Here is a 25,050-nt window from a genome sequence, read left to right as displayed (position 1 = left end):
CAGGTTCGTCCGGCAGAAGGACAGAGAGACGTGAAGAACGAAAGAAAGAAGAAGAAGAAGAAGGAGAAGAAGAAGAAGAAACGTCCGAGTCGAGCGAGCGAGTAAAAGAGAGCGAGAGAAAGAAGTGTGCATATGTATATGTGTGTGTATATATTTATACATATTTGTATATTGCATACAAGCATCGATCGGCACTGTACGATGGAGGCCAAGTGCGCGCGCGCGAGAGCGAGAGAGAGAGAGAGTGAGACAAGGGGAGGGGGAGGCCTTAAGGCCCAGCAGGCAGCGGAGGCGAGGGGATAGCGGGGGAGGCAGCAGCGAGGGCACGGCGAGCTCGGAACGGGCCAGGGCTGTGGGAAGGGCAAGGGGGGAGGGAGGGATGGAATGCAGCCGAGTGAGGAATTCCGGCCCCTCCCGCATATTTATCTGAGCTCGGCTCCGGGCACGCGGTAAGTGAGGCCCGGTAAGGCCCCTTTTATAGCGTGCCGTGTTGCGGTAGCGAAGGAAGGAAAGCAGGGGGCGAAGGGCGGGTCAAGGGAGGGAATCCACTATACCTACGCCACGGACACGCTATACCCGAGGAATGCCAAGTGTTTATAATCGAGAACTTCTCTCTCCCTCTCTCTCTCTCTTCCTCTCCCTCTCTGCGTGTTTCGTCAGTGATGGCAAATTCGTTCTTATACATGCATATAATACAATACATAGGATATATGTATAGAAACGTTGGTTAGGCGTACACGTTGCGCATGCATGTATGCATGCACGTATATCTTGCGTATGCCCACACAAAAGTGAACTGCACAGCAGGCAGGCTGGCAGGCAGACGGACGGACAGACAGATAGACAGACAGACAGACAGACAGACGGTGAGACAGACGGACGTACGGATAGATAGACAGCCAGTCAGACCAGCAGCCAGGCGAACAACGAGACGTTAAACAGAGATATATATATATATATATATATATATATATATATATATATATATATATATGTATTATAGGGGAATAGAGTGTGTAACGCAGCAACGTTAGTGTCATCCTGACTATGGGGGGGGGGGGGATTTTGAATATCTATAAACAACCTGGTGTACGTACGTAATATTTTTGAGGGAGGCTTGATGTGGGTTGCACGAATTGAAAAGCATTAATGGAGATTCCTACCTCGCGAGGATGTTAATTGTGCTCTGAAAATTTGATTTTTATTTCTGTTCTATTTTCTTTTCACTTTTTCAAGAATTTTTTTTTTTATCACACAGCGTAAGAAAGTGTTGAAAAATTAGTAACGCAAGCAAAGTCAATTCAAACTTTCCGAAAATGATTTTAGTCTTAACCGCCTTGTCAAGTAAATTGTTCACGATGATTCTTGTATTAAATTGAAGAAATTACAATTTTTTAAATCTGACTTCAATCGTTGTGAAACGACAGATCGTCGGAAAAATATAAAAATATATTGAAATAAGTAACAGAAAAAGTCAACTCGACGAATACAACGAAATCCCATTTCCGAAAGATATATAATTACATTCAAATTTTGCATCGCGAGTTGAGAGTCGTTTATACACAATAATATACAATCCGGCATCAGTCCCAAAGAATGTTGTTTACGCGCTTGCGTCGCGTCGCATCTGGCGCGAGTTCTTAACTGAACCCTTAAAAAAAAAAATACTAATAAACTTTCACGGAAGTAAACACATTAGCGATAATATGCAGTATGTACCAGATTAACATAATACCTACGACGAGATGCGTGACTTGCCGGTTCAATATTTACGGCATCAAATCAAATCACCGCTGTGCCCGGTTGATAATGATAGTTTGGCTATCGATGTAAATTTGAAGAAAAAAAATCTCTCTTCTTCTTTCGGTCGTATCTTTTTACCTTCAGTTTCCGTTTACTCTCCTCTCATTTATCTTTTCAACGATATTCCATGGGATATATAAAATGGTCGTTCCACGTGCACAGCGTGTAACGCATCGTACTAATGTACGTATAACACGTAAAACGTAGAGTATGCATTCACACGCATACAGGTTACATGTAATACGATGATTTCGTTCGATCAAAATATTTCTGGGAATTGGGGGGAGTATGGGCGTTGACGAAGGACGCGTGGAGGTCTGAAATCGGGGTGAACAAAATGCGGCCGGAGATTAAAATGATTAGGGTTAGAACGCTACTGCAGGGAGACAGCCTCACGTGATACCCCTGTGGCTACCGAATTCCGTTCGAAATGGGCCCGAGGGGGGCCCTGGAACTCCGTACTCTCAGTGGCCCCCGAGGCTCGGCCTATGAACCTACACGCCACACTCCCCCCTTTTTCCTCTTCTTCCCGTAACCTTCAGGCCCCTTTCGTGCCAGTCAAGTCCCAAACTTGTGCACAAATTTTATGTTTCGATGCGTGTGTACGAGGTACGTGCGTATAAAACTACGTATACATAACGAGTGTGCGATGAATAACCGTCAGCGAAGAAGCTGAAGAGAGAAAGAATCTTTTTTCTCCTTAGCTTGATTCGTCGAAATATATAAACACGTACATTTTTTTTTTTTGTCGGAAGTTAATCGCGTAAGTGAGACGCAAGAACGGAAACGGAATTCAAACTATGCGACTAGTTCGATATATATGCTACCAATAATGATTTCCGTTGGCCAGTAATGGTAAGGGAATAAGGGAGGCGGGAATTTCCAATTCCCTCTGGTCCCTCCATCTCTCTGGTGAGAAAAGTAAGTACATATCCGAGGCCCGATCGCGTAGCGTTACAGGGCCTGACGCTCTGGAAAGGAATTTCTTTAGGTCGGACCAGCTGCCGAGTTTTCGAACAAAAGCCGGGGGATATAAAAGAAGGATTTCTCGACGCGCACGTGGCCGTTCGGAGAGAATATACGGGCTGGTATTACGGCATGGCGATGGCGATGGTCAGGGCGATGGGTTTGCGGACCGGGAACTCTGCAGCGAGACACGCGACGTCCAAACCCCCGGCTGCCACCCCGTAGCGTTTCGGACAATACGAGCATTCAAATTCCCGGAAAATGAAAAACAGTGGGGAAAGTAATGAAAACGAACAAGAGCCAACAAGCTTGCGGCAGATATATTAATTTAAACGACTGAAATAACGCATAATTGTATACATTATGTACGTATGTATACGTACGGAGAAAGGACTTTGTCAAGTTTTCTTCGAAACGTGGCGAAAGAAGTGATTTCTTCATTAGGTGCAGAAAAACGTCATTTGATTCAACAACGACAACGAACAATAACGAAAAAAAAAAAAATTATTTTACCATCTTAATTGGTAAATTCGACATTCTTCTTGCTCGGAGGTTTGTTACAAAACGACTCGTAGCATGATTTCGACAAACAGTGCAGAAACTGGTTCGAATATAAGTATATGGTGTAAACGCGGATTTGATTTAAATTCTTTTAACCTCTTTGGCATCGCCGAAGGCACCTTTTTTACTCCATCTTCACGAACCGACATACCTCGACTCGTCGTGGATGGACACACCTGGTGCAAAGGCAACTTCCAACGTTTCGCGGTTATAATTATAATTTACTCAGAAACAAGAGAGAGAAAGATAGAGAAGGAGAGAAAGAGAGAGACCGCGGTATTTCTTTACTTTGTTTCCCTTTTCCAACATATATTTTTATTTATCTTTCTTCCCTTATTTTTGGTTTTTGTTTTTATTCTGCGTATATAATCTATCACCTTGTTTTAATTATCAGAAAACTAAACATACAAGACTTTATTCCGTACACTGCCCGGATGATCGTATAATTATTCCTCCAATTTTTCGAACTTGAATATTATGCGTAGCGTGTAGCGACTGAAATTGTGGCCCGCATGGTTTTCATAAAATTCACACTTTTGGAAGCAAGAAGAGAAAAAAATAATACATGTGCGTAGAAAATAAAAAGGCGCGCGTCCAAATAAAAATAGGAAGACCGAAATCTTTCAAAGTCGTGTTAAATTTATTTCAACCACATCCTGTTAAATATTCCCAATGAAACTTGGATGGGGAAAAAAATAAGTTCAAATACGACGAGAACACATCTGCAGGATAAAGTGTATAAAAAAAAAAAAAAATGTTGAATTTACATTTCGGACTTCCAACATATTCACCATCTATAATAAATAGTCCCAATATCTTTTCACAATCGTGTAAGTTATCTCCGAAACTCTTCCGAGTTCCGCGTCTCCGGTTCCAAGAAACAGGAACGCCACATTACACCATCAAAGTCCTGAACTTTGCAACAAGCAGAACACTAATAATTGACCGATCGTTTCCCGTATGTGTGTCATAAGTGTGCACGTTTTATCCAAGAGTATAAAACTCGGCTGGATTCTACATCGACGCAGCGTAGTTCGCGAGTTTTGCCACAGAGTGCGCCACCATTTCTCTCACTCGCCGAGAATGGGGGGGGGGCGAGGGAAAAGTGAAGCAACCGAAGAAAAACAAAAAATGAAAAATATCCGATTTTTCGTATATAAACATTAAAAGCGAGGACCAAAGCTCGTGTCATTGCATGCAACTTCCGGTTTCATGATAAAAAGTGAATCACATACAGATAGTGCAAAATTGACGATGTACGCTTGAAATTTTAGGTTAACCGTTCATCGTCAATTGTTTCTAAATATCCAGAGTACACTAATGTTTATGAATGACTTAACCTTCCGGCTAACTTGTTTTCGGTCCGGAACAAAATTCGAGAGCTCGATTCTGTACAAATGATCCGCCAATGACTGGCGATGCAGCCGACGCGAGTGTAGAATCGAACTAGCATTTTGTTTCGGACCGAAATCAAGTTAGCCGTAAGGCCCGTAAGTTTAAGGAATTAATAAATATTACTGTACAGGAAGTAAACTGTGACAATACCTACTGCGATACGATCGTAAATCACTACGATTTCATATTATATTATATGTATAGTTTCAATTCTAACGCGACACATTTCATTCGAATTCGAAAAAGAATATTGAAAAATAAATACTAGACAGAATATTCGAGTGTATATAACTATCTATTGAACATCAGTCAGCCTGCGGGCTATTAATCAATCGGTGGAAATGATGTATGTAGTAGACAAGTCAATATTTCTACCGTTCCAACATATTGTGCGTGCATATTATATCACGTATGTGTAATACATATGTAGAAATTAAGGTGAACCAGCCGTAGTGGATGAATGAATGGATGGATGGATGGATGGATGGATGGATGATACAACAAACTGATTGGGTTGTCCTCTGCAACATCATATAAGGATGTACATATACGAGTACGAAGTATATATATATATATATATATATATATACACGTAGTATATACAACAGGGATGATTAGAGCGATTAACTCCGTTTAATCATCCAAAGACATTAGTAATTTTGAGAAGAGAGATGTAATTGATTAAAACTTAAATCGCGTGCTGCATCAGCAGCGTTGCTGGTTATCTCGGGCCCGACTCGACTGGCCCAAACCGTTGGCGCATGCGCTCCAAGTACTCGTGATGATCAGATGGCCCCGAAGCCGCGTCGCGTCTTACAGAGTTCTTTCGACGCTGGCGCCATCGAGAATGCAATTATCATAAACGCCGGAGCGAAAATATGTATTCAGGCGCGATTAATTTCGAAATGAAGCTTACGGGAACAGTGGCTTACTTCAAGGCTCGCAGCTGCGCATCACGGCGCGATGTTTAAAATTAATTTTACTCATCGTCAGGTGAGTATACATTACTGACTGGCACAAGCTGAAAGATTATATCCATAAGTTTGCGCGATATTCTTGCATACATAAAAGAAATTAGGGGATCCCCATCTAGCGAACGTGAAAACGGAAATAACGACGCGATTCTGTATGCAATTCTGAATTTAAAAAAAAATTCCAATACATTTCCGTAGTGTTTTTGTTCAGAATTGTATATACAATGGGGCTGACGCGTCTTTTTTCGCCTTCGAGATACGTGGAATTGGATAATTTGAGATACATACGTCAACGTCAAAATCGACGGGGGCAGCCCCTTAACGTCTCGCGATTATTCAAAGCTGCAAATTTCTTATGTATTCAATGCGAAAATAAAAGACTGTTCTTTATTTTATCGCAACGGTGTTCTTTTGTTGGAACGATGGCTCCATAACATTTATATATACAGGTAAATGTAATAAAATGTATAATAAATCTAAAAACAAAGCCCACTCACTCTCTGCAATCGTCTCTAGCTGCAGGATGTCAATTTTCACGAGCAAGTTATTATACCTCTACGTATATTTTGTTGCTTGTTTTAGATAAGCGCGACTACAATTATTTACCGAGCGATATCTCGAGACGCGGTATATATTATAGGCCAGGCGCTCGGTATCCCCGGCATTCCATTCCTATACATATGTGTACATACACCCGCGGGCTGAGGATGGTAACAAACGTTATACACAGGTATATATGTATAATAGCTATAACATATGCCAAATAGAACTTGAGGTTGGTAAAAGCCCACGACGAATATCGTTGGCCAATAAGTTATAAGATTTTTTTTTTTTTAATATACGTGTGCGTATATATATTATATATATATATATATATACGTAAGTTTACGCATATGTGTCAAGCATCGAGTGTCGTATACACGCATATCTATAACAATACAACAACAATAATAATAATATGAATAATAGTACTCTACACGCGAATGAAATTGCAGACGACTCGTGTTATCGTCTGATTCATTATTGTATCAATTTATTCTCGTTGCATATCGAGTACGAGTAGAGTGCAATTCATTACACACAGCTGTGTAAAATTAAAAGATATTAATTATACGAATGATACACTATTTGTTCAAACTCTTTCTTTCTTTCTCTCTTGATTTATTTATTTATTTATTTATTTATTTATTTATTTATTTATACATTAATGGGAGAAAAAGAACATATTCTGCACAACTTGTTACATACGTTATGAAGAAGATGAAATAATTCTACAGCTCTCCAAGAGCCAACTGTACCGAAGATAACGATTTTGACAAAGCGCAGGAGTTGCAGCTAATTATTATCGACGCAACCACTCCGTGTTTATTAATTATTTAATAATAACAATAACAGATGGTGCAAAAAATTTACCACGCCCGATGCGTAACGCCGAAAATGAATAATTTTTTTTATTCTATCAAAAAATATTCGTTAGTCAAAGAAATAGGGATAAAAAAAAAAAAAAAAAAAAAAAAACCAACAACGACTATCGATTCAATATCTCGCACAATATGTGAAAAAAGTGCCGAAGGGATGATAAAAGTGCAATGGCTCGTTTGTCGGTTGCAGGCAAGTAAAACTCGACACGCACTGACTGCAAAATTGCTAAAAGTTCTTCGAAACTGAGCGTCTAGTTTACAGCCCTTTACGGGAATACGTCATAAACGCGCAGGAGGAGTTCTTACCTTATAAAGGCGACGCACAGTCTGTAAATGACGTTATTTATACAGACCCGGTTGTATAACATTATGCATTATACACGTATAAATAGTTAACAACCCATTGGCCGCGGTTTGTAAGGTGGATACATTTATTGTTAGTTATACACGTACCGAATATGGTGCGCGATTATCTTTCCTTTTTTTTTTCATTTTCAAGAAATGCGTGCAACCTGCAGAGCAATATCGAAAACTACTCGCTATATATACGATAAATAATCCTCCTTACGCATGAAACTCGCGCTCCAGGCATCGACGTCGTATCTCTGCGTTACGTATATTACATGTACAGTGTATACGTATACGTGCATAATAAATAATAATAAATATGGTGTCGCATACCTGTGCGTCCATTATACACATACGTGTATTACATACACATGGGTTATAAACCGGAGAACTTTCCCCAGTTGGAATTTGTAAAATCTGGTAGGATCTCGGTGGTAATGGAAGCCATTACGTACCCATATATCATAATACATATGTGCACATAGTCATATAATATACGTAATAGTGCCAATAATTATACACTTATATGTATATTATTTGTAGATGTATCATACGATCTACGTGATGTGTATACTTCGCGTTTTATTAACTTTGCCAAATTTACGAGCTACGGCAGAAAACTTGTAATTTATTTTGCTCCTTTGAAAATATTTATAATTATTATCCGTCGCGTATGTTACGTAGATTATACATGTACTCGCATGGTATCCGTGCATGTATGTATATCATTGTAGAAATACCTAAAACAATTGTGATAATAGTTTGCATAACGTATATCCAACTATATTCGATCGGCTTCTCATTCTCTATTCGACTTCTTTGAAAAAAAAAATATCAGATGCAAGTAAGAAGAAATACATGTGTGTGTGTGTGTGTGTGTGTGTGGAGGGGGGGGGGGGGGGGGGGGGGGGGGTATGGTATCGTTTTTCAAATCGTTTGAAAATAAAAAGATAAAATGACGTATCTTTAAAAAGATTTCGAGATTGGAGCTTTGGCGCAAGTTCGGAAATATATTTGTTATTTTAATTAGCCGAAATCAGATTAGATTTTTTTATCGGGCGGCATCTTGTATTACATAGGTACTAACATGTACTGCGGCTTGATATTTTCCTCATCTTTTCTCTCTCTCGCTCTATTCGCCTATTTCACCGACCGCGAGTCGAGTTGATAATGTGAGTTTTGTTATAACGCTTATACAGATTTCAGGTATTAAACAGCCTGTTTCTTTTTTTTTTCAAATTTTTTTGGACACAGCGTTTACAGATTCTTTAATGATTTATTCATTTCATGTGAATCTATGCAGTTTATTGAAACCCGCCCAACGAATATTGTATTTTTCATTCCGACTCAAATTCGCATGTGAAAAATGAGTCCTTCGTGTATGAATATCGATGAGTAACGCACGAAGAAAAAAAAAAAAAAACAATCGACGCAGGCCCGAAAATTAAAAACGGTGCCGAATACCCATCTTACGATACAAGTTCAAACGTATAAAACGCATAATAAGGGAAAGGTAAAAACACGTATGTTGTTCAGATTAATTCATCGCCCGCGGCAGCGATGGAATAAATTATTCAGAAATTGGAAATATTCTGATCATAAAATTACAATTATAAGCATTTTTACAAACTCAAGTAATTATTATTACAACACTGACCTGTCCTATTCGATAATATATATTACATATATATATATATATATATATATATACATGCATACATATATTAATAAACGTAATAAAAACACGTTAATTCGCACGGTAATATTACATTTTCGAACAACAGTATTCTTATCTCATTATATATTATAAACCCGCGGTATCTGAATATCAAATTATTATACGAGACATATTATATTTAACCGCTGGAATTAAGATCGTATCTATAATCTGTACATTGTATATGTGTGTGTGTTTAGCCTCTCAAAAGATATCTTAAAAATTCCTCGAATACCTACGCGTCAAACTTGGCGTGTGGACAAAAAAAAAAAATAGTGAAAATAATATTGAATGTAACGACGATTAAAAATTAGTAGATTTTTATTCGTTTATACACAAGTATCCCCGATTTATGTTACATGGTATATGTTTTTTTTTCCCCTCTTTTTGTTCGCCGCTGCATGTAACGTACTATGTGTATAATAATAATAATACGTGACACAGACTCAGGGAAATAACCGGGATTTTTCCTCTCCGTGGAATGCGAGGCAAATTACGCGAGACGGTGCTGGGTTAAATAACAATAACGACAATATTAACGACAGCAATAAGTTGATTCGATTAGCACGGGCGTAGTGTTATCTCATTGCTGGTTTCCTTCGGGTGTCGTTTATGCATGCAGGTATCTGCTCTGCAGAGTGTAAATGTGCACATGTTTACATAAATCTACGTATATGTGCGTGCAGCTTGTTTTCTCTCCTACCATTTCTTATTCTTATTCTTCTTCTTCTCACTGGAAGTGTTTAGGAAACGGCCCACGACAATCTTAAACGAACTGTTAAGCTCGATTACCCGACCCTGCCGCGGACGATGGGGTCAGCGGATATTAAGGAATGCGTGTAGTTATACCTACGACACGTACCTGACTCCTGACCCTTTCGACCGATCGTTTTTAACGACCGGATACGCCGCCCGTAGTCCCGGCCCCGGCTCTCACAACACACGGACATTGTGAATTGCATTATATATCGTGTACAGTTTATTACGTACACCGGTCGTCACGTGACCCAGCCTGCGGTATCGCGAATAACGAGAAGAGAAAAAAGTTGACCGCCAAGATTCATCTCGATTTGTTTATTTTATTTTATTTTATTTTATTTCATTTTATTTTATTTCTTCAATACCAACTTGTACATGAAAACAAATCACTTACGCGAATCATTGTATTATAAAACAGAGAAATACGTTGACCGATTATTATCATTTTTGCAGCATAATTACTCGCGGCGTTTCTACCGTGAACCTGAAACTCGATGTTAAAGGTACGATTTTAATTCTTGCCGACTTTCAAATATTCAGAAAACTATAACGAGCCTGACTCATAATTACGCAGGAGTAAAGCAAGAAGAAAAAAAAAGAAACTTTAACACATCATTTCATTTTACCAAAATAATAAAAAGTTTATACAAAGTATTTCTCGGTTATAATTGCGTAGGATTAAATTTTCCATCGTGATTATTCCAGCATTACAATCTCTATGATATACCTAGACGTATACCGATCGGGGTCATTGGCCTGAATCTGATTAGTCGTATTACGAGTCGAAAACACCAACATTCGCAAAATAAAGGGGGGAAGGAAAAAAAAAGGACAATCCAATGATTACAGAGTGCGTATAATTTCCAGAGATTCTGAAAACGTCGCAGTCACGACGAAAGAATTTCCGTATAAAACCCACGGACGATCATTCTACGAAGAATGAGACATGGAACAGAGTGTATTATAAAATTAAACGATTCTACAAACCGTTTGGAATTTAATCGTCCACGAGTAGCCCAGCCCAGCGTAAGACGAGCGTCGGTGTGTGTATAAATTTAATAATTTCCCGGTGATCAATGGCAGTTATTTTCATATTACATATATTAACTCCGAGAATTTGATACTTGGTTGATTACTCTTCGCGTGAGTATTATTGACACGTATATTATAACATACGATATCGTCAAACTCGTCAGATACGAATCGATTATGCCCAGCCATTACAGGTAAGTAATACGTATAAAAATGTCGTTACCTTAATTCAAATTAATAATGCGATCAAGCCGTTATGAAATACCACTACACCAACTTCGACGTTATTCCAACATAAATAATTCCCGGAATTTTAACGGTCAAGATTCGTAGCCTGCAGCGTTTCCTAAAAAAGAATTCTTACCTAGATAGAATAACGAGCGATAAGAAATCGAGAGAAATGGGCGGAGGCGGGGATCGAATATTGATAAATTCAACGGAAGCGTCGTATTAAACGTATTATCTTCTTTACCTTTTATATACACGAGGAATTTTATCAGGCATAAGAAATGTCGGACGATCGATCAACAAAGATCAGGCACGCGTTTAATGCAGCAGAGTTTTCGTTTAACAGAATTTCTCTGAAACGGGATAAAAGCCTGTATTCTCTATGTAAACTGCATTTACGAATTATACATAAAATTTCATTACAATTTATAGACCAACGTGTATATATATATATATATATATATTCGTACAAGAATAATTAATTTATACATGATATTTCATTACACGGTAAAAGTGTCACTTTTCGAACGATCAACTATGTATTTTCATCGATATAAACATGTATGTATGTATATATTGTTTCGTTTAATCTTGACTGTATAAATCATCGTCATTGTATACACATTATATGTGTACAGTTGTGTATTTTCCTAATACATACACGATGGACAGAAGTACGATCACGAGAAGAAAACAAAAAATCGATATCGATGTATGTGTATGAAATTTCTAAAACACTCTAGACAATAGATAATTTATAATAATCTATAATAAACGTACAATGGCGATTCTTACGAAGACCGGGGGCAGCTGTTATACTCGAATTTCATAAATATTCCGGCATCGTGCGAGGGGCAGCTATATGAACGGTATATAATATCTATAGTGTATACATACATACATGAATATAACATGAATGTACGTAATGAAATCGTATCATACATATACTACATATACTATATATCGTACATATATATATCTATATATGTATACACACACACACAATAAACAATGTCAGGTAATTTATCACCCTAGATAAAATCCTCGGAGAGATATCAAGCCCGCATTCCAATCCGATATCGTCCGATAAAGTTCGACCTTTCGATGATTCAACTTCCCCGAGAGACGCGTACAGCGTACAATTATTTTATGTGTTTATTATTTTTGCTTTTCTTTTTCATCTATTTCCATTTCATTTCCGTCCCTGTTATTCGGGGCGAAAATAAATCCGCGCGTTAAGAACTTATTTTTTAAACACAAACACGAGTCGCGATGTTGGTGTTGGAAGAATCTATTGGAAATTCCGATGACTGTGATTCTTTGCTATATATATATATATATATATATAAGTGGTAAGTTTTTCGCACTTAACGATTATATTGCGTTTTGATAGTGAAAATTAGCGAGAAGGGTAAACGAGGCGTAGGATGGAGAGAGGCAAGGATGAGCGAAAAGAGAGAGAAAAAAGAAGAAAAAAAAAAAGAAAAAAAACACAAATACAAATAACGCTAAAAAAACCAGCTATCCGAAAATGAAACAGCCGAGGATACATCATCGGTTTCTCTCATCTCCGAACAGCCGTATAATCAAGTGAAATGATCGCTTCTGTCTAGCTCTGGCATCGGGCCAATGGTCAGTAATTCGTGTAGGTGCGGTGTACGTGTCACGTGTCAATTATTTCTTCTGCCCCGTTGCACATATATGTATAAAGTGTATATATACATGTATACGGCATATTTCAAAGCTTCGCAACACCTGGAGTCGATAATTAAAAAGCTCGATCGCGTGTCTCGGCCGCACCCCCGGCAAATTTTTTTTTCCTTTTCTCTTTCACTCGTTCGTTTCGCGTACGCTGTAAAAATTTTACCCATCAAAAGATTGTCGGAGATAAAGAGATACAAGAACCGTTGTAAATTTTCTTCCCCAACGCAACATTGTCGATAAATTTATCTGTAATTGTAAAAAACAGAAAAGAAAAGAAAAAAATTCGCATCGAATCTTTTTTATTGGCAATTTCCAGACAACTGTACCGAGTGAATTTTTCGTAATGTTATTCAGGGAATTTAAACAAGTGTATGTGAGATAATTTTTATCGCAATTAGATGATGGAAAAAATTTTTCCTTCGGATTATTCTTGCACCGTGCGAGGAGAGAACCGTCAAAGTTTATACCTATTTCCTAACGTTTATCAGCCTCTCTCATCCGCTGCAGGTTTTCAAGTAAATACAGGTAAATAAAGATAGTCTCAGCGTGTGACATAAAACGCGCATACCCGCATACGTTTAATACACATGTGCGTGCATACGACTTGTGTAATATATACCTACGTTCAGAATAGGTGGTTAAAGTCTATTATAAAACGCCGAATTAATCTCGTGGGGTATATATCGAGTCGGTGGTTATATTTAGACATGGACACCCATTGGAATTCTCAATGATTTTATACCCGTACGCATAGGTGAGTTTTATACACGATACGGCTATGGTATAACGACCGTTGGCCTTTGCCATCGAACCCAAGTTTCTCTCTCTCTCGCGTCATACACGCACGTATTATTATAAATATGAACATACGTGTGGTATCCATACTCGGCAGCATACGCGATGGAATCTCGTTATTATAACATCTGGAGAGTTCCGTGAATTGTAATAAAATTCAAGAATAATCATTTTTTACATTCCGATCTGTATCGGAAACAAATTTTTTTTTTTTTTTTATTATTGTTGCATTTTCTCGTCAATTTGGTACATTTGAATATATGATTTGTCAGAGATTGCAACGTCGTTGATTTCCGATTAACAAACTTAATTTATAAAAATTAGTTTCACTCGTCAAATTAAGTCATCCCGAGTAAAGAAATCGAACGAATCTACTAAATTTTTACCGTCGTATTTCAAAGCGATTTTGAAATGAAAATCGACGTATCTCACGAATACATATCTCTCTACATCTGTGAATGTAACGTACGCAACGTTTCTTTAAAATTCAGTGTCATGTATAATATCAGCAATATTATTATATCCCCAAAACGGGGATGACAAAGTAATTAAGAACCATTGTGCAGTGGGGTGAAAATGAGGATGCCGAGAATCGTAAGGCATAGGCACAATACGACACGTGAATAATACCAACGTACCTTGCACGATGATATAGTTATGAAACAATCCCAACACGAGTTCGTATTATATACGCCTGTATCACATACTGTATATATATATATATACATATATATATATATATTTATCTATCTATCAGCATATATATATATGTATATGTGTATATTTTTTGTACAGACGGGTTCCTCGCGAGAGAGTGAGAGAGTGAGAGAGAAGAGACGCGTGCATGCGTAGGTTTCCCCCTGGAAGAGATGCCAGGAGAGTTCGTCGCCCCGCCAGGGAAATGATTCCGAGCGTCGCTCCCAGTCCTCCTCCCCCCTGCCGTTACTACGTTATACGTATGCAGCCTACGTGGGCAAAGGGGTATTACACAAACACAACGCCCGAAGGACCGAAATGTACGTGTATGAGTATAGGACACGTTTGCTGCACGTTCCTTACAAACCTTCGGTGTATAAAGTTGTAATGGTCGATGAATAAATAACAATCCTGGGGATCGGTACGCAGGATTCGATCAGTTTCGAAGTTGAATAACGGATTCGACGGAGTCTGTACGTCTGTTCGATATAGTCGTAGATTTAATATCGCAAGTGTAATACGAGTTAAACAAGTTGCAGAAATTGACGTAACATCGAGAGATGAATTAGCGTCTAAACTGTAGAAAAAAAAGAATACTTCATTTGCAGCTGAATTGCTAATTTTTGTATTCCAGTGTATAAGACAATTGAGCCCCTATTTTTTCGGCACCATATTGGGAATTTCAAAATACCCGAAAACTTTGTTGCTGTAAAAGGTGCGAATGAAATCGTCACATCGAATATCGATAGAATACATGTAAAAAATGACCATTGATATTGTAAGCACGCTCGCAAGTTTTAAAAATAGAGATTCAAACTCTTCCTGCTTACATATATACCTACGTACATGTAAGCGTTAGACGAAGAATCTGTCACGTAGAAAACGATTCTTATTTCAATCGTAATTATTTCTTTTACATTGTACCAAATATACCATATTAAATATTACCGAATATTGCTTCAAAAATAAAATGAAAAAAAAAAAAACTTAATGTCCACCTTCTCAATGGTTCAAGTTGTTGTCCTGTATCCACCAAGGATCAAAACACTCACCACATAATACAATGAAAATCGCAAACGACATGCTATGTATCGTAAAAACGGTTGAAATTACATAATAAGTCCTCCTCCTTATAGCAGTATAAATAATAATTAATTATGGAACATTCTAGCATTCTACATTGCGTATTGTACACAAAAAAAAAAGGAAAAAAAAAACAGAAAAAAAGGAAGAGAACAAGAACGACACTCTTAACAGTACGTCTGTTTTCAATAAAAGTATGAACGGATTGTAAAAATATAGTACATACAGTTATATGTGTATACGTATACTATATCGATACTGACGACAATCGTACACGTCAGCTTTTCTCTTATTGTCAGCGTATAATGTATTACACACACATTAACCCATGCATACATACATGCCGTCATCCCATACGAAATACGTGTCTCTGCGTGCATCGTATACATACCTATACATGCGTATGTATTACAAATACGTACACAAGTATACTCGTACATAAAACTATATATACATGCATATATATATATATATATATATATATATATATATATATATTATCTGTATAAGTATACGAGAAGGCCCCGGGGCTCCCGCCGCTGCAAGCTCTCGGTGGTGAAGCGCCCGAGGCCCGATATACGAGCGTAAGACCAGTGGCCACTATACGCCAAAAGAGGGGGCGAGAGAGAGAGAGAGAGAGAGAGAGAGAGAGAGAGAGAGAGAGAAATAGAGAGATAGAGAGCCGAGTGGCGTGGGGCCCAATGAGGGGGGAGAGAACGGGGACCGAAGGGCCCGCGCATCTTCTCGCCGCCGCGATGCATTGAAAGGAGCATGGCAGCAGGAACGAAGGAAGCAAGAACGGTGCGGTGAGGAGAGGAGAGGGGAGGAGAGAGTACGAAGCAAGCGAAGCTGAAGGTGGGTCGTGGTGGGGGGTTCTCGAGGGCCCGAAGATACCGCCCGCAGGATGAAAGGAGCGTAAGGAGGACGAGGAGGGGGGTGAGCGCGGGTTGCGCACGGGACCCAGAATAGACGACGGAGTGTAAAGGGGGGGCACACAACATTCCGATCTCCCGTGGTTAGCCGGCCAAGTCACCACCACCGCACCTCGCCTCGTCGATGTCGTGATCCTTCGGACTACGGATCCGGCGGCGCGGTGCAGCCATTTCACAGCGCTCAACCTCAACCCCTTTATCGTCGATATTGTCATATTATTATTTATATTAATAATAAATAATAATAATAATAATGCATGGATTTGCGGAGAACTATTTTGATACTTGCTTGTCACGTCGCAAGATCGTCACGATGACTGCAGTTCATTTTTTGCGATTGATTGTACGTTACATCGTTAACGAGTTGAAATTTATCTACATGTAGGTAGTGATTCGATAATCAGAAATTTAAAGCAGTTTTTATTTTATACGCGCACTTCGTGTTTTCACCAGTTTTGAATAACGATTCGTGGATCGGACAAATATTCTGAATTTACTAATCTTTGTACACCAAATTTGACTAGCTGTAACATTTTTTGACGCAAAATTCGATGCACCAATGAACGATGCGATGAAATGTAAAATAAAATTACAAGGTTTAGTGTTTTAGGCTTTTTCTGCAAGGGAATTCCGGAGAGTTTCTTTTTAGATTTCTGTAATTTTCACCAGTTACGATTGATTCGCACTCCGTTGTAGTAGTAGAACGATAATAAAATTCGGTAACACAACATATTCTATACATATAATCCTATACCGCGATTCGTTTAGAATATAAAACAAACAATTGCCGTTGAAGATAATCATCGAATCATCAATTCGGCAAACATATGCGGTATGCACAATATTTGATCACGGTTAAGAGAAACAATCGATCCATACTAGACTTACGCGAAGAACGAAAAATCAAGAGAAATACAATTCTGAGAATTTGAGGTAGTCAAAGAAGCCGTTTGAAAAAGAAGAAAAAACCTCTGCATACCGGTCGCTCCAATCATATATATATATATATATGCGTAATGATTCCGAAGTATGATAATAGGTGAAGGTATGCAACAAACGTACGATAGGTATATGTATACCTATACCGTGCATCGATTGGATAACTTGAGGAATAAATCACTTTGTAATATTAAATTATCTCGAACGAGAAAAGAAATCCACGGCATTACAATGCCGCTGTATTAAAAAGTTCACTCGACGGATAAATGAAATATAGTAACTGACAACAAGATAATACATTATCCTTATTATACACACGTATTATATTGCACAACTGTTTTTGGTAACACGGCCGAGAATGTAAAAGCGGAAAGTTTGATTTCGTCCGGCATGGCGGCTATAATCACTAAATGCACCGCATTCCACGGTCCCTCGGGTTGTCAGATATTTAAACTAAGAGAGGAAACACCTGCGGCCAGATAGGCAGGTATGTACTTAGCGTTTACATCGTCGTTGGCATCGTTCTAAGACGAGGACCAACACCGTGATGGGGGTATAAAAAGGCAACGAGGAGAAGAGGAAAGGGGTAGAGCATCAAGGGATGTAATCGTTCGTCGCGTGTTATACAACAACACTGTAAATGCAAACATTGCATACCTACGTCTAAATCCTTGGATATTTTATAACCAATTGCACATACCTACCTTTGGTAATTTTCGAAATTTTTCATCAATTCTTACACGGAGAGAAATTTTAAGTTCCGGTTACCGCTCACTCCTCAACCATTATCATTTTTTACCACCATCGAAAAATATAGTTCTAGGCAGAACGTTTTCAATCTGTTCCCGCAGGAGGAGAGGGCTCCTAGATCCGAGGTATGCCGCATCCCGCGTTTGTAGGGCTGCACACGCGTGTGTGAATCTCTTACCTGCGTAGACGGAGACGCGTATGCGTGCCAGGTGGGCCAGCCACTTCGATACTTCATTTTAAGAGCTAAAAATAGACCCTTGACCACGATACAAGCGTCACAGCTCGCTTACGCTCGGAGCTTCGCGTTATCAATCACCCACCCACACACACGCACGCACGCACGTACAATTCTTCTACCAGACGAGACGGGAGCAGGAATTCAAGTCATTTCGAAGTCCTCGAGCACGATGTGCGTATATACACGTACTTGTACGTGACATTTTCATTCGCTCGTTTTCATTTATATATTTTTCATTTCAACAATTTTTCTCACTCTTACGAATCTATCGCTGATAGTTCCGTTCTATTGAAAACCAATGAATGCGGACGTGGAAGAAGACATGACCCGACAAGATTGTCAAATCGTGTAATGATTAACGAGATTTAATGTGATGCTCGATGTCAATGTCGTGGAAAAAAGAAAAAAATCTTCATTTCATTGTAATAATCTGTGGAATTGTATTTTTTTTTTTTTTTTTTTTTGCAAAATTCAAGAATTTTTTTAAATCATTTATCATCGGTTGTGACAATATTTTTAGATTTCAAATTTCGTTTCATATTTGATTTTTGATTTTTTTTTTATCATCATCATTATTGTTACTCTGAGACTCGTGAAGAACTTTGTAACAAACGTAGATTGAATAAAAAGAAAAGGGCAGAAAATATATATTGAATGAGAAAAACACGCGTCGGATGTTATTCGGAAGATTTGTATATTTGTAAGTATTTTTATTTTTATTTGTTTATTTTTTTCATCAGTTATCGCGACGCATTAAATTAATTGTTGACGTCGTAAACAAGTTAAAAAAAAAAAAAAAAAAAAACTTTTTCGTTTTATTTCTATTTCCTCTCTCCTCATACTTTTATTTTCACCGGTCGCGCGAGTACGTTAATAAATCCATGACGAAAATAGGTATAGAGACGTATTGTAAGTAATGACTTGGTGGAAGAAGAAAAAAAAAAAAAAAATAAAAAATACAAACGCGCTCACGAAACATGTGCAAGAATTTTACCGCGGATGAATTACAAGCGAAATTTCACACGACTTGGCAAACAAATATCCTACTCGTTATATACCGGCGATGGTCAAATACGCGGAATAACTGCAGCACACAAGTTTGCAGACAAAAATAGACGTACCTACAACCTCTTCGCGTTTTACCAAAAATAGAAATATCTCACCTCCTCCTCCTCGTCCTCCTCTTCGTTCTCTTACATTCTTTCTTATATACCCTCGCACGTCTTCTTTTTCTAAATTCACCGCAAGTTGTAGGTACGATTCTGTTTTTTTTTCTCTTTTTTTTTTCAACAAAGACGTTTGCAATTTTACGTAATAAAACAAATACACACATCTATGTATATATATATATAGTTGTCCAATTAATTGATACGGTTAGAAGGATATTTATAAGCGATTGAATAAATTTTATTAGACAGAACGTCGAGACGTTCTATAAAAAAAAAAAAAAAATGCGAAGAAAACTAAAAATTAGAGAAAATTGTTGTCGTTATTGTAAAATCATTTGCATCGTATAGATGTGTAAAGAATAAACTGGATAAAGGATCTGCTGCAATGCCTCGATTATTATCGCTCGCTATTAGAAAATGGCCCGAGAAAACGTCTCGACCGCAGCGTCGCGTCGCCTCGCCTCGCTCAGGGTTCTCTCTAAATATTTGTGGAATTCGTAAAATGTTACCCACCGAGCCAAAAATTCTTTCCGTACAAAATCCGAAGAATTCTTGACCCAGCGTATGCGATGCGATGCCATGCCTTATGTACATACCTTCTGCTACGTATGCATGCATGTATGTATGTACAGACCAAATGGCCAACTTGTATGCCTGCGTATTATAACACATACACAATACGCACACGCATACATTATACATAGAGACAAGAAGAGACAGACGCCGGCTTAAATCGTCTGAAAATTTTCCTAAGTTTTTTTTTTTTTTTCATCTTCTTCGCTTATGTGTGTCAATTCATCTTCTACAAGCAGGGCCAAAGAATACTTTATATCCTGATTTGAGTTCCATTTGAGTAATTCATATTGAAGTATGAAGAAATTTTTAAAAATTTAGAAACAGGGCTAGGGCAATATAATTCCTGATCTTCCTACATTCATCAACTTTGTATAAGGTGTATTTTTTATTTCTACAATAATTCACGCACGTGTGTATTATTATTACTATTAAGACGTGTAGAATTTTCCCGCAAGTTTATGCGCAGGTATATATCTGTATAGATACTTACGATCACATAAATTATTATGATACCTACATACATATGTACATATATACATATATACATACACAAATGCCTATGCTCGTGATATCCTATTATTATGAGATAGCTCAAGTATTTTAGTTTACGATTGATTTATACCGACGCAGGTGAACGAGAAAAAAATTCTAAGTACTTCTATGGTCGCAGGAAAATATTACTGTTACGTAGGATAAATCGAAGTGATTCCGATATGCGTAATTATAAATAGGATATTTAGTCGAAGAAATGTTGTACGTATGTATATAACAAGTATAACATACGTAATTCGGTATTTAAAAAACGAGTTACGCATTTTTCCCTGTATTCATAATTCCGCACTAACAAAAAAAAAATCCGTATCTCTTTATTAATCGTACGAAGAGAACCCAATAAAAAATTTTCATGATAAAACTTGGAATAAACCGATTTATATTTTCATGTTTCCTCTTTCTTAAGCTTCGAAAATTATTCATAGATTTTTTTTTGCCACCAACTCAAGTTTCGATACGATGGAAAAGGATAGAAGGAATAGAATTTTTTACTCCGAGGAACGCGCACGCGTGCTTTTGCCTCTCCTTTCCTCTTTCCCTCTGGTATTATTTCCCCCTTCCATCCGCTCCTCTCTTCTCTTCGCTCCACGATCCCTTTCCTCCCCTTCCTCTCGCTCTCGCTCACGATCAGAGCCTCGAGCTAATTGTAAGAGTGCCGGGTTCGAGGCTGAGAAGACGAGAAAAAGGCGGGAAGGGATGAGGAGGAGGAGGAGGAAGAGGTGGAGGACCATTTGCATCGGAATGCAAGTTCCTCACCGATACCATAAGCGTATTTATAGTTTACGTCTTATTTATGTATGTAGATATGGGTACGGTATACATAAGTATACATTATGTGTTGCGTTTCGTTATATACAAATCAGTTTATGTTATCGTTAAAACGAACGTCTACAATTTCTCGATTCTGGATTTATTAAAAGCCGAATTATAACTAAAAATTTGTGACAAAATGAAAATAAAAAGTTTAAATAAAAAATAATCCTTTGAATTGTCCTGTAAAATTTTTCGTCGAATTAGCGAAAATTATTGAATCATATGCAACATATTCGGTGAGTCGTTATAAAGAAAATGCATTTAAAAAAACTGGTGTGGTTGAAAGAAAAAAAGAAAAGCAGGAAGGGGCGTTACGTCGAAGCGTCAAAATGAAATCCATTCATCTATAGATGATGTAATAATAACAACAATAATAATAATATCATCGAGGCCGAAGCAACCGACGACCAGAGCTCGTTGGCCGGTTGATTCGTCGACGGAGGGTGTTTGGAATGACCGGAAGTGACATGATTTCCCACGGGACGACTTCCTGCCGCCTTCCTCCTTCTCGAACGTACACATGACTCTGCAGAGCCCCGTGGCCGAGACGTCGAGGAGGCGAAAGGCGCAGGTAAAAAGGTCCGATCGGTAGGTGGGAAGGAAGGAAGGAAGGAAGGAAGGAAGAAATGCCTACACGTCACGCATTCACACGTGCAGAGGATGCGTGAGGCATGATAATAAACCAACACTCGTACACATTCTATCCGTCCTACCTGTCGAATATTATAAGTGTACAATCATACACCTAGCGAGACACGAATTGGAGACAGCGCAGAGTTCCTGACTTTTAACGGGGTTTAGCTTTGGCCAAAAATCCAAAATTTTCATTTATTTCGCCGCTAGATGACCGTACGTGTTATACTTTTGAGTACATTGATTAAGCGCGTTATATTTTCAAGCTTAGAAGATCTCTGTGGTAATTGAAAGAATAAAAATGACTGGAATTATATTATACATCGTTTATACAGAGCTTTTTTTTTTATAGACATCGACGCTTCGTTTGACATCGTATAGTATTTTTTTGAAAATCACTAGTCGCTAGTCGATGTAAAATTTTATTCAGAAGACTAGTTTTTATACGAAGTAGTTGAAACACTTTTTCTTTTATCAAAATCTTGACATCGATGAGTAGTGAATTTCACAACATTGCGCCGATATTGATCACAATTGATAAGTGTTGTTATTGAATTGACTGGCGAAAAAATGAAAAATGAACAAGCTCTCGTCCATAAAATTTCGGTATCTGATACTTTGGTATTTTCAAAAAGATGTTATCGTATCTCAGGTATCTCGCGACTATAAATTATAACTTTCACAAATATCTTGTAACAAATGTGGCAAGAGAATTGTCGATTTTAATCGTAAGCCAACCAACCGTAACCTCGTTAAACTGGAACTTGAGATTTGCCAGAGAGCATCAAAACCGGAAGTCAGTATTCCGTCTGTAAAATTTCATTTCGCCGCAGTCATTTCGGCGAACGTATTCCGCTCCAGGTTCTCGAAAGGTGGACGCGAGGAAAGAACATCGTTCGTATCACATCGCGTCCTCGAGTGGTGTCGAATCTCTTTCTGCACGTGGCTTTGCGTCGTCGAAAATAAAAAATAAAATGGAGTAGAAAACTCACCTCCAGCACATCCTGGGCCGTCTGAAGATACTCCCTGAGCATCGCCTCTTGAATGGCACGCCACTCCAATCTCGGGTCTTCGAGTTGAGTGGTTTCTGGTAATGTTAAAAACGAGCAGTTCATTTTGCTGACCTCGATGGTATCCGGAGGCAAAGAATTTCCCGTCGGGAAATGCGTTTCAAGCCCGTAAAACATTGCGAAATTAAATTCGTTCGTTTGTTTCATTTTTTTTTTTCTTTTTTTATTTTTCATGCAAATGCGTAAATGAAAAACCGCACGAGCGAAAAAATCCGAAATTTAGTCAGTTCTTAGTGGTTAGATAGGGTGATTCTCTGGACCTTGAAAAGTGGAGATCTAATCAATTACAATAACTTTATTGATTCTATTTTTTCTTCCAAATTAAAGGAGGAGAACAAAAAGTTTAAAGAAAGCTCGGGAGATCGGAGCAGGAAGACACAATCTTAAATCTTGATACAAAATGAGATCTCAAAAATTAGCGAAAACTCCTTCGAATTGGCAAAGATAAATGGGTAATATACGAGGGTTAAGCTTTTTATATTTTCAACAATACAGAGGAAATATTTATCATCCAGTCTGAGAATGCCGAATATTTTCCTCGATGATCGTTTCACGTAACTAATAATAACAAACCAACAAACGGCAAAAATAAGAGCGACATTCTTTTAAAATTGTTCGCTGTGAAAACATGATCGTGTCTCAAATTCGTTTGAATATGAATTTCTGCTTTAAGAATTTGAAAAAAATAAAAATATCGTATAAATAAAAGGTGCAATTTTTTTATAATTCTCAGCGATTCAAAGCTATTCTACACATAGATCTTTGTCATCTTCTACATATATTAATGTCGTGTCTACCGAGAAAACAAAATTGTTTAACAAGAAGCAGGGGTTCTTGATTTATCCAATTGAAAAATTTCATCACTTGAACAGAAATAGTGTTTGGAGATATCTCTCGCAAATTGAATAATCTATATATATATTTATTTATCATGCGGCGCGGCAAATCACTTTCGGCGGGTTAATTCCATGTAGAGAGATGTTATATGAGTATGTATGTAAACAGATAGAGACAGCTGTGAGCTGCAGAGTGCGGAGATGAAAATAATGCGTAAAACACACTCGATAAGTTACCATGAAAAGCACATTCCCAAGTGTTGATTCATTTCCTCCTGCGTCGGAATTAATGTAAATTGTTGGGCTATTGTAAAAGTTTCATTTAAGAAATAAATCCGGCAGCGTGTTATAAATATAACACATACATGTGTATATTCATAACGTGCTTCATTCAAATTTAGCAGAAAACATGGAAATTTTGAAGAATCTTTCAAAACTCCCATGAAAAACAAATAAAATCACGTGTTCGGAGTGATAATTGAATTAAAAAAAGACGGGGGAGTGAAACAAGCCGTTTCGGTGTATTATATTAAAAAAAAAGAAAAAAAAAAAAAATAAGCAAAAATAAATAAAACGTCAAACGTACGGAAGAAGTAAAAGCGTATAAAAGTAAGAAATATACTTACGGTTAACGTGATTGATGTAGTAAGCTCCAACGTGCTTGTCGTAAGCTTCTTCCCATCCGAGTGGAAGTTCATTGCCAATGCAGTCGGCGAACGTTTGGGGCTTTGTAAACCTGTAATCGAGTGAGAAAATTTCATGAGATAAAGACAAAAACAAAAGAAAAGGAATATAAAAAAAATCAGAAAACCCTCTGCAATTTTACATAAATTTCTGATATTCATTTTCATTGGTCAGTGAAAAAAAAAAGAAGTGGCGAAACGAGTGTGTGTGTAAAAAAATTTCACGGGCAAACAGGAATTTTCACTTTCCTCAGAAAAATGTTTCAAGTAAATGTTTCACTGCGGTAAGGTTGTAATAACACATATATCAGTGTTGGAGATAATTTTGCAAAACTGCGGGTTATTTTTCCCAGTATAACGTGCCTATACTTAGGCAT

At 37.9% G+C, this 25,050-nt stretch overlaps 1 protein-coding gene across 3 annotated transcripts in view; it reads right to left on the bottom strand.

Moving 5' to 3' along the window:
- Positions 1-25,050, bottom strand: part of LOC124306935 (protein kibra) — a 61,906-nt gene that overhangs the window by 15,775 nt on the left and 21,081 nt on the right. For all 3 annotated transcript variants that reach the window (XM_046768110.1, XM_046768109.1, XM_046768108.1), the window contains 2 exons: positions 24,617-24,726; positions 23,077-23,171 (listed from right to left, as the gene is read on the bottom strand). In XM_046768110.1, coding sequence (XP_046624066.1) covers positions 23,077-23,171; positions 24,617-24,726 — 205 coding nt within the window. The remainder of the gene's footprint in view (positions 1-23,076; positions 23,172-24,616; positions 24,727-25,050) is intronic.

Source organism: Neodiprion virginianus, chromosome 6 (genome assembly GCF_021901495.1).
Source record: "Neodiprion virginianus isolate iyNeoVirg1 chromosome 6, iyNeoVirg1.1, whole genome shotgun sequence".
NCBI lineage: Eukaryota > Metazoa > Arthropoda > Insecta > Hymenoptera > Diprionidae > Neodiprion > Neodiprion virginianus.
Note: the sequence above shows the minus strand (reverse complement) of the source record. Positions and strands in the feature narration are given on the sequence as shown.